General features: G+C 43.1%; 1 protein-coding gene across 1 annotated transcript; it reads left to right on the top strand.

Annotated features, from left to right (window-relative positions):
• Positions 1-7,938: 7,938 nt before the first annotated feature.
• On the top strand, positions 7,939-8,316 carry LOC108764695 (uncharacterized). The gene has a single exon (XM_018513041.1). The coding sequence runs from the start codon at positions 7,939-7,941 to the stop codon at positions 8,314-8,316; it is 378 nt and encodes a 125-aa protein (XP_018368543.1).
• Positions 8,317-11,704: the final 3,388 nt, after the last annotated feature.

Genomic DNA, 11,704 nt, shown 5'->3' with positions numbered 1-11,704 from the left:
GCACCCGAACGATCGTACCATTGCGAGACTTGTAGAACGTCAACGCCAAAGACCAGTTTGTCCGCGACAAAGACGACGAAATAATATACCAGAGAGAGATGATCCACAAGTGCTTGCAGTGTTAGGTATGATAGCAAACAATCCTCATATTAGTACACGAGAAATTGGAAGACAATTAGGTTTTCCAAAATCCACGGTGCACCGAATATTGAAAGTTCATAGATTGCATCCTTATTACTTTGACACAACAATTGCAAGCCGGAGACTTCGAAAGAAGGCGTCTGTTTTGTAGATGGGCACAAACAATGATATACAACAAGATCCGGAATTTTTTCATTACGTCTTATTTAGTGATGAAGCCACTTTTCATAATACTGGTCAACTTAACAGGCACAATTGCCATTATTGGTCTGTAGAAAATCCTCATTGGCATCGTGAAGTGAATCATCAGCAACGTTGGAGTTTGATCGTATGGTGCGGTATTGTCAATGGAAACTTGATTGGACCTTATTTCTTCGACGAAAATGTAAATAGTCACAACTATTTACAATTTTTAATAAATGATTTACCGAAATTGCTCGAAAATGTTGATCTACACACGAGAGTCCGCATGTGGTTTCAGCAAGATGGTGCACCTCCTCATTATGCCAGATAGTTCATGACTATTTAAATATCAGATTCATGAATCAATGGATAGGACGTGGTGGATTTGTAGAGTGGAGTACGAGGTCTCCGGATTTGTCTAATTTGGACTTCTTTTTGTGGGGCTATCTGAAAAATATTGTCTACGCTGAAGCACCCACCACAAGACAAAATATGATGGAACGCATAACAAACGCATTTCGCAACATTCCAAGAAATGTTCTTCTTGCAACCATTAGAAGTTTTCAAAATCGCATTCAGTTATGCCTTGATAACGGTCAATTATTTGAACATTTAGTTAGATAAATTTGCTTATGGAGTGGACTTTAACAGTGGTCAGACATTAAATCTTGAGGTTGATAACTAGATGATACTCGACCTTGCCTTAACTGGCTAGGTGACTCCTCTATCTTGCCTTAACTGGCTGGGTGACTCCTCTATTTTGTCTTAATTGGCTGGGTGATTCCTCTATGTTGCCTTAACTGGCTGGGTGACTCCTCTATCTTGCCTTAACTGGCTGGGTGACTCCTCTATCTTGCCTTAACTGGCTGGGTGACTCCTCTATCTTGCCTTAACTGGCTGGGTGCCCCCATGTGTCCACCTTCTCGTGGTGGGGGTGTTGTGGTTTACGATCCACCCGGGCTATATCAGCTCAGGTTCAACCATGCTAAATGCTGGCCGACAGGGAGGTCCAAATTAACGGACACAAACCGAAAAGAACTATAGAATCTCACCATGGAGCAGTGAAGGAGCACTTGAAGGTAGCGGTGAAGGTCAAGGTCAAGATCATATTCGGACGTAAAATCTTCCGCTCTTTCTACTTCCGGGTTAAAAAATAAGGGGTTCCATTTGAAAAAATTGACTTGATATTGAAATGACCTTGAAGGTCATCGTCAAGGTTCAGGTCAAGGTCACCATAAGTTAGCCTTGTCTGCATCCTACAACTTTTGTATAAACAAATTTCCTCCAAAATGCTTACCATCCGAGATATTCCTATCCGTTATTTAAAATGGGACACCCTGTATATATATATAATATTTATTTATTATACTAATAAGAATAAATATACTTGTAAGAATATTTCGATATTCTCGCCAATCAAAGCGCGACTCATCGAGATGAGAAATAACTGTTAAAATATTTTAATCTCACCCGAATCGCTACTAATTGCTGAATTAATAATGTACTTACGTTTTCTCTCCATCAGCTCGTTATCATTGCGAATATCCATTGTAGCTTCCAACCCATTTGGCATCCACAAATTAATTTCAGCAGCCTTCCGCTGCATACTGCACGCAGCGTCTATAACTTCCGCCGACTGTTGCACCAACTGCAGTGTATGCACAATGTAATGCGCGCAACCAATTAAATTATTGATGTTAGCCATCTTTACTCTTCACGATCTTTAAACTCGCGACTGACACACTCGACAAGCAAACTGACGGGACCGTGAAGGCTGTGCGACAATTTATAGTAAAAATGTACGTGACAAGGTGATATCATTTTTACAAGGTGATTCAAAAGAATCCTCCGATCAAGTACCACGTGCAAAAGTTTATGTCTCAGCCGGAAAGTATATCTCACATACGAGATTCCATGAAGAAACTTCAGCATTTATCTGTTATACTTATATCACCAACGTTTTATATCAGCGACGAAAGTACAATGCCTCGGCCAAAGGTATATCTCGCGCTCGAAAGATTACAGAGAAAGATCTACCTCAGCATTTCTTTTAACCGAACTTCGCATTGAAGAGCAATTAGACTTATATCAAGCCGCCATCAAACAGCTATTAGACTGATATTTAACAGATATAAACAGCTATCAAACTTTTATCAAACCGCTATCGAACGGCTATCGAACGACTGTCAAACTGCTATTGAACCGATATCGAATCGATACCGAACTGCTATCAAAACCACTATAAACAGCCATCGGTACGCTGTAAACAGCTATCGGACTGATATTTAACAGCTATAAACAGCTTTCAAACAGCTATTGGTTTACTGTAAACAGTTATCGAACTGATATCGAACCGCTATCAGTTCATTTCAACATCTATCTGCTATATTTATTTAAATGTCTACAGGTATAAGGGTAATAGAAATAAACATATTAATGTAAGATAACATACATTTATTTCTAAAAATCTACAATTCTTCCTAGTGTCGCGACCACCAGTTAAATATCTTAAATACAAAGTCCGCACGGCGTAAGATTCGATAACATGTACGTGTACTCGAAATCGCTGCAGCAGCCGAAATATCGATACCTGGCGAATCTGCTAGCTCCTATCGAAGAAATTGTCTATTTTACGTTCTCCGATAACAGCAACGTCATTCCACCGAGCTAGGCGCTTCCGAATTCCATCTTTATCTTTGATGACGTGGCATGCGACAAGCAGGTCGCGATAAGACAGTACTTTGCAATGGGACGGCACGCGGACGTTTGCTTCTATCTCTGTCAGACGCAAAGATACCCAAGCACCTTATCCGCGACAATGCAAATCTGTTGATCCTGTTCAAACAGGATGGTACCAATCCAAAACGCGTGTACAACGATCACGTGAATACCGACATGTCTTACGAGAATTTCTGCGATTTATGTCGTGAATATTGGCAACAAAAATATGGATTTCTAGTGATTAACAAGGACAGTGCTCTTACCGATGGGCGATACAGAAAAGTATTTAATGACTTAGCAATACCGTGATGTCATCAGTTGACATGGATAACAGCATAGATCGTGAGCGGATCACTAAGGAGATTGCGAAAATGAGCGATTCGATTCGCAAAAAGTACCGCGCTTTGAAGACCGGTAAAATGGCGAGGGACATTGCATTGAAGAGACACTTCAAACCTATTATCGACCCGTTGAAACAGATTGTTGAAAACACCGCTGAATCTTCTAAGGATCCTGCCATGACTGAAAAATTCTTTTCAGGGGAAAACGAGGAACCAAAACTCAAAAGAAAACGACCGAGTGCTTTGTACTATCCTATACAAGCCTCCACCCCTGAGATACAGTCTTGTGTCAATCGAAAGCCGTACCATCCGCTTTGAACGAAATCTCTGAAATACCACATCCGCCCGATTTGTGGTATGACCATGTTCCCTCTGTCGAAGAAACCACCCCGCACAAAATCATAGGATTTTGGCCCTCGGTGAAATTGGCTGAAATTTTAGTATGTTGTAGTTCTTGACTCACTGATCAAAAGTGACCACAGGCACATGTAACGTCCGGTGCGCCTACAATATAGCGTCCCGTCCGTTTACCAAGCGAGCGCGAGCACGGAATATAGCGAACCAATATAATACGTGCCGACTATAAGCGCGTTCAGCTATAGGCCAAGCCACCGAAACCATCGTGTTCGAACGCCGCGCATACTGCGCCTGCGCCAAAGTATAAATACTAAAACCAATGCAAGAATGCACTTTAACAAGAAACCATCGATACTACGGGATAAGGAATAATTAAAGATAACAACCGACCTTGACGCAGCTGCAGGGAAAACCCGCAGACCCACGGAAAACTAATAAAAATGCATAACACCAACGCAATGCATCGCCGCGTAACCATGAATGTACCCACTGGTCACAAAAGGCCCCTGAATGCAAGAGAAATCATCGCGAATAAAATCGAAGAGCACGCAACTTAGAAAGAGCCTTAAACAAACACTCGAATTCCACAAGCACAAAGCACGAAAAGATCCAGAATAATACGAAAATTCATGATGAAAAAACACACCAAGAACAGATGCAAGTTCTGCCGCAACGGGTTGCAGTACGCGACGACTGAGCGCGCCAGTACGAACCTCGCGACCTCCGCAGCGAAATCAAAGGCACAAACTAACTAAAGTCTAATCATCATTAGAATAAATCGCTAATAACATAATCGGCACACAATAGAGATTTCGCAATAACACCAGGACGTGAACATCCCCTTACCGCGGGGCGCGAGGGGCCACGATATTAACTATATATGAACGAGCGCGTTCACGGACTCGGTTCCTATTCTTTCCTATCCACCTAAAGCTAAGGTAGGAATACCGCGCTTACATTGAGCGAAAGCGACTTCCCATGTAATCTCAAAGATCCGGCCCTAACCGTGCGCCTCCCCAGGCGTCTTTAAAGCCATCCTTAACCGTGACTCCAAGCGCGGCTCACGCAGGCGCGCCGACGAGCCACACTTCCACGTGGAGCGCCTTCATCGGCGTCGAGGCCTCCACAACCTTTCCCCTTTTTCTTGTTGTCTTATTATGTTACACCAAATAATAAATTCGCGTAATTATAATATTAAAATTATAGAAACATAAATTCGTATCTCTTTCCAGATCCTTCACAGAAACGGAGAAAGTAGATAGAGCGAGTGTATGATGAACATACATACAGCTGCCCTCTCGAGAGATTATAATCTCCATGTTACAAGTGCTCACAGCACGCATGGGCGCTAATAAAATCTGAAAACTCCTCTGATTCTCCAAATTGTTCTCTACGAAGGACCTCGAAGGAGCCAGTACAAGATAAAAGCCTCCCCGCGAAACTCAGAATAACATTAAGATTTCGTGCCGATGCGAAAGGCACTGGTGACAGCAGCCTGCCCCAATACTGTTAGGAAAACATTATTTCTGTAGAAGCTAAGGCTTCGCCCCGCGCGCCCCGCTCCGCGCCCGCGTTCCACGAGATTTATGCCGCGTCTCGAAACACAATAATCACGACAAACACGCCACTTCGGACGTAACAGCACAAATCCTGAAAGACTTGTTTTTTTGTTGTAGCCATTTAAAGTTTTATTTTACTAATGCCTCAAAATCAGGTTTCTATAATAAATCAAGAGATTTTAAATAACATTATGCCAACCACTCTCATCACCTTCACTCCCAATCTCATCTCTACTCCATTCCCACTCCACCCCCATCCTCATTCCCATACACATACGCCCGCACGCGCATTTTTAGGGGTGATCCTGATTGACCACGGCTCGATTGGACACCACCAATCACAGTGACCGGTGCTTAGGAGCTTTGTAGTCTCAAGCACTGTGAGTGGCTCGTGTCCAATTGAGCCGTGTCCAACTGGGTGCCACCAGTTTGTGTATGCATCAATGGTACATCTATAATTTTAGTTCTTCGTCCGTTCTCAGAATTATTCGGAATCAACGACGTGGACGTGACAGGCGTTTCATTCCTTTGGGTTATTTAATTTTCGTGAGTCCCATTGCCGCATATGAATGTAAACAAAGCGAAGAGGAAAAGAATTTTCTATCCTATGTTGCTATCGCACTTTAGAGAGCATCCGATATTTTTTTGTACATGTAGCTTCACATGACGAAATAAACATGCGGGTCGTGATAATCAAGTACTTCGCACATGAAAGGTAAAAAAACTCACACATTTCAAATGATATGCGTGAGAGAAATCGTAAAAATCTAGCAAAATCTAAGTACATAGTAAGAATGCTCGCGCGGGCGTATGTGTATGGGAATAGAGGTGGGGATGGAGTGGGGATGGGAGTCGGGTTGGGAGTGCGGGTGGTGAGAGTGGATGGCATATTATTATCTAAAATCTCTTGATTTATTACAGAAACTTGCTTTTGAGGCATTAATAAAATAAACTTTAAACGGTTATAACAAAAAAACTAGTCATTTTCAAGCTTTGTGTCTATAAATACTTTTGATCAGTGAGTCAAGAACTATAACATACTAAAATTTCAGCTAATTTCACCGAGGGCCAAAATCCTATGATTTTGTGCGGGGTTCTTTTTGATGTTACCGATGAACCGCTCGTAACATCTATTCGACACCTTCAAACATCCGAGGGTCAGGAAAAGTTGCATGCAAACTATGGTCCGTTGGGACAGAAATATATGAAAGCGGTTTTGAGTGGCAAGAAAGCCGTCAACATAGACGTCGTGTACGGAGTTTATTTCAGCGACGAGGGAATGATGCTTATGATAAACATATCACCTTGCACAAAAACGATGATATAATTGTAGATGGGAAAAGATATGATGGAAAACCGGGTCTGTACGAGTTAATTTTCATGAAATTTCCCCATGAAGGTATCTGTACGGATGATGACATACGCACCTACAAAAGCATTCTGCTGACGACAAACGCTCACCGGCGCGGTCATAGCCCGAGTAATCAAGTAATGAGTAGTAAAAGATACAAGTAAAGAACATAATAGCGCCATTGGTGTCGGATAAAAAAGTTGGAACGGGAATAAGCAAATGAGTGGATTTACCGCGTACGATGACACTAAACGATAACAAGATCGACTATGTTCATTGGACGATCCCAACGAAATTGTGGATCGTCTTCGATTGCTCAAGGCCTCGCGCCAGACTGGTCACAATGGTCACAATAACGAGATTCTATCCATTATCGAAGAGCTTCGCGAAGCCGGTCTGATTATAAATTGACCTCGTTCTATACAGATCGTTCAGTTAACATCGCAATTCCGATCAACAAGTTTGGACTATCGCTTGGAGGAGGAGAAAGCGAATCGCACTATCAGTGGCGTGGATTGCTCAGAAATCACGTGTACGATAACGCTCTTTGCAAAGCCGCAGCCAACTTTGACGCAAAGTCGCGCAAGATTCAACGATTATCGCTACTGGTGGATGATGCTGACGCAGCAAACAAACGATACGCGCAACAGCGTGTTCAAGATTTGAAAGATCGTCTGAACGAAGTCGAGAAGAAGATTACAGCTTAACAAAATAATGTACTGGTTATGCTAAACGAACTTGAAAAGTCAATCCGAGAAATGCATCTTTCCGAATAATTATTCGCAATGTTCGAGAAACGGCTGCTGGTTAATGAATTGCACGCTCCGGCGAGAAGAAATTTTCCGCGAAGGCACGTATACGGTGATCTGTGGATGTGGTCTAGATGCGTCGTTATACGCGATTCAACAGAGGTTAGCACTACATTCTCACCATTATCAACGTGCTGAGTAAGCACGCTTGGGCCGTACCGCTTAAAACCAAGAGTGGAAAAGATGTGAAGGCGATCGCAAAGATAATTCGAGATGATAAAAGATGTCCGAAAAATTTACAGACTGATAGAGGGAAGGAATTTTACAACTCGGATGTGCAGAAAGTCTTGAAGGAACACGATATCAACCATTATTCTACGTATTCCGTAATGAAGGCTTCGGTCGTCGAACGGTTCAACCATACATTGAAGAACGACATGTGGAAACAATTTACGCACAACGGAAAATACAAATGGATCGACATCCTCCCGCATCTCGTTTCAAATTACAACGCGCGCAAGCATCGAACTATCGGTATGTGTCCCATCGACGTTACCTCCGCGATCGCCGATAGGCTCTTAACCACGGTCTACAACCGCGTAAAGATTGCCGCACTCACGCGATACAAAGTGGGTGATTCGGTACGCGTGAGCAAATTCAAGACAGTCCTTGATAAAGGTTACACGCCGAATTGGATCACGGAGGTGTTTGAAATTATCAAAGTGCAGCAAAGTAATCCAGTGACGTATCTATTGGAAGAATCTAGCGGGGAGCCTATCGCTGGAAGATTCTACGAATACGAATTGCACAGCGTCGCTAACCCCGATGTGCATCTTATTGAAAAGGTATTGCGCAACAGGAGGAACGAGTTTCACGTGAAATGGTTGGGATTCGCACAATTCGTGGATACATAAAGACAATGTGTTGTAAAACATATATTTATTATATAAGATATAAATACGTATTATGCATATTATAAATATCATATACACGTATTATATTTACATATATATATTATATTATACATATATAGTATACATATTATACGTACCATATATGTTATACATATTAAACATATTATACAAAACAAATGTGTTTTATTTACATCAGTAACGTCCCCATGGCAGCATGTCGGTGGAACTTGGCCCGATATACGGCTTATCATCGTGCGGACTTAGAGCAATTTTTGTTTTCGATATGGTGTACACCTCGTGCAATTTTGATCTCATGCACGACTGCCTACGCGTCATTTCAGCTGAGTCGTTCAAGCACTTCTTGTAATCCTCGAACAGTATAAACCTCGCTAAAATGTTGCTCTTGACGCTCTTAGCCTTTTTCGTATCCTTCTTTCCTTCTATACGCAAGGTATACATTTTCGTTCTAAGTCCTATGAATTCGGTAATGATGGCACCGTTGTTCTCATCTTTCATAAGGTCTGGAACTTTTTTATTTGCGAGCGGAATACCGTACTCGTTGTCAACCGTGCAATCACTCGTGTCAAATCTATGTATATCACGTTTCATGATGTCGTACACATCATCACATTTTACGTGATATATGAGGCTATCTGTGTCCGTATACATAATTTTGCATTTTTAGCGAAACACTGGTGCCATGTACTCGTGGTGAAATTCGTACAAATACGTTGTCGATATATCGAGGATGCACATTCCCATGTATATCGGTTTGTCGAACTTCACCTCGAGCTTACGCAGTTCTATCGCAACCAGATTCTCCGAAAAGATAATTAGACTATGGAAATTTAGTTTGGCGATCATTGACTCCGCACCGTATCTGCCTTCCCATTGCGTGACGAGGCGCACGTCAAAGCGATAGCGCACGTTCTTCATGGTTTTGCCAAATACTGCGTTATTCATAAGTATTTATAAATGTTTTTCAAAATTGTTCTTGTCTGTCACGGCCGCAATTCTAACTGTATGGGACGCAGAGCGCGCATTCGATGTCCCCGCTCTACAAGTTTACGCATAGGTGCGAATCAAGCGGTAGCATAAGACGACGATTGTTGGCAATGGGGTGAAGAGAGGAGAAAAGAAAAATTTGAAAGAGTTATTTCGATTGCTGAATTTTATCGATGTCGGTAGTAGGAGCAACCGAGTTCCTTCGAATGTCACTACTTCAAACACTCCAGTGACTGTCTCGAATCGCGTTATTTGCGGCTTCGGGCTGTTCGTAGATCTGCGCGCTGGGGAAGGATCCGAGTTGTTGGCCGGCACGGGGTGGTAAAACCCTGGTCGCTGCACGGTACAGGGATCTGTAAATTCCCTTGGGTCGAATTCCTCCCAATGATGGTATTCGCGGACTAATTTTTTTAGAGCTTGCCCCCGACCGGCGCGGCGTACTCGAGGCATCTGTGAATCAAAACGCCATAGGTCACCCCCGAGCAGTCGGTGGGCAAAACAACGAAAAGGGCACGAAAAGGGGTATCTAGAGTTAGCTCGTGAGCGACGGGGTGAGGTCAGAAGGTGAGGAGCTCGATGTGAGCCCTTGTGCCCCGCTCGGACGGCGGCCGGAGCTCGGTGTGAGCTACACGGTGACCGAGGGTAAAACGTCCTCGCAGCGCGGCTAAAGCTCGTTCGGACAGAATCTTAAAGAGAGGCAGGATCCCGTATCCACTCGGTCAAGGTTGGAGGACGTCGCTTGATGGTTACGCGGCGCTGATATACATGTGTAATGACAGAGCTACTGGACGGCACATGCAGCACGATGACAAGCAGGCACTTCGCAATGAATGAGGCGCGATTCGTGGCGGGAATTAAGAGAAAAAAACAACAAAAAAGATTTCACGAAAGAAGAGATTTAATTTTACTCGCGGGTTTGAGTACACTTTAGCGACGGAGGAAGACTATCGCTCCGGTTACATTCAAAAGAATAATGTACTGATAGTTAGCGGTACAGCATTCGCTAACTTAACGCACGACAAAAACTAAAAGAAAATATATAAAAGAAAAATCTACAAGGTTTGCGACTTCGACTCGCTATGTATTGATGTATTGCGCGTTGTTAACCAATATTTTACGTAGAGTTGTCTCTAAGTCTACGAATATTAAAATTGTTCGCAACTCCGCGTTATTCGGATGCCGAGGTGTGACATAAAACTCACTCTGACCCAGACTCTTAGTATTATCGCCCTGAGAGTGGTCGTTTGTCGGGTGTGGCCCCGGCAGAGTTCGTCTATGGGATGTCGGCCCGGAGCAGCAACAACCAAATGAGAATCGGAGCGCACACACTCAACGCGAAAGTGAATGGAAAGAGAATCCAAAGGAAAATTTTCTATCGCGAACTCCTTTTTCCGTACCGTGATCAACTTGTTAGACGAATTTTACCGAACTCTGGACTGCGATCAACCGTACTCGAAGAAAATTATCGGACTCTCTGTGCCCACACCGGGCGCCGTTTATACAATGTTATTAGGGGTGAGAGGCAAGAAGGGTTGACGCGTTAACGTCTATATTTGTTTATGAAGATCATTCTAGAACATTCTATCGTTTCAATTTTCGTTAATTTAAGCATCTTAGAACTTAAATTTCGAGGAGTTAGATGTTGACAGGGCCTCCTTGTGAGCTCCGCCCCTGTACTGCATCGCTTGCAGTTGCAGGCGCGCGCTTACTTGCAGCGAACGGCGATCGCTCGTTTTTATAAATGGTTTTACATGTAGAGCCTCCGCTCTTTGTTATCAGTTACAACGGCTTTTGCAATGTTTGTTTAAAGCGTTTCCTGTCACTTTCCGATTAAAGTGTCCATTTTGCGCTTTATCAATTATTGCTAATTTAGTGTTAAGTCGGTTTGTGGTGTTCATTGCGGTTGCTATACCATCGCAATTTGAATTATTTGCACTTTTTAGTTTTGTGTATTTAATTCGTGCTTTAAATGCGCTGTTTCTTTATCCGGTGCTCTACTGTTACTGAGAGGGGTGTCCGCTGCATCCTTTTCTGTTATTTTTTACTGAAATTCATGGGATTTATGACGGTTCTCAGCTTATAATTTAATCATGTCGTGCATGCGCACGGCGCCCACAATTGCGGGCACGCGAGGCCGCGTGCTAATTGCGTGATCGCGTTTTGCGCGTGAGCCGCCGTTTCGCGGCGAGTAGCGTTACCATGGTAACGCTTTTAGCGTCTCTTATCCTGACGTTCGCCGATCTTGGCGAAAAGCGGCGGACGTTACAATGGCCAAAGTTTTAAATTTTGTGTTTAGTTCTATATAATCGCGAAACCATGGAGATTGCGCGAATTACAGTATACGGTGAACCTTTGCGATACGAAGGCCGTGACGAGTGTACTG

Source organism: Trachymyrmex cornetzi, unplaced genomic scaffold (genome assembly GCF_001594075.2).
Source record: "Trachymyrmex cornetzi isolate Tcor2-1 unplaced genomic scaffold, Tcor1.1 scaffold448, whole genome shotgun sequence".
Lineage (NCBI taxonomy): Eukaryota > Metazoa > Arthropoda > Insecta > Hymenoptera > Formicidae > Trachymyrmex > Trachymyrmex cornetzi.
The sequence above is the reverse complement of the archived record's forward strand: the minus strand, read 5'-3'. Positions and strand labels throughout refer to the sequence as shown.

Bases quoted from the DNA above. Each gene is read 5' to 3' on its own strand.
- LOC108764695 (XM_018513041.1), top strand. From the start codon at position 7,939: ATGTGTCCCATCGACGTTACCTCCGCGATCGCCGATAGGCTCTTAACC.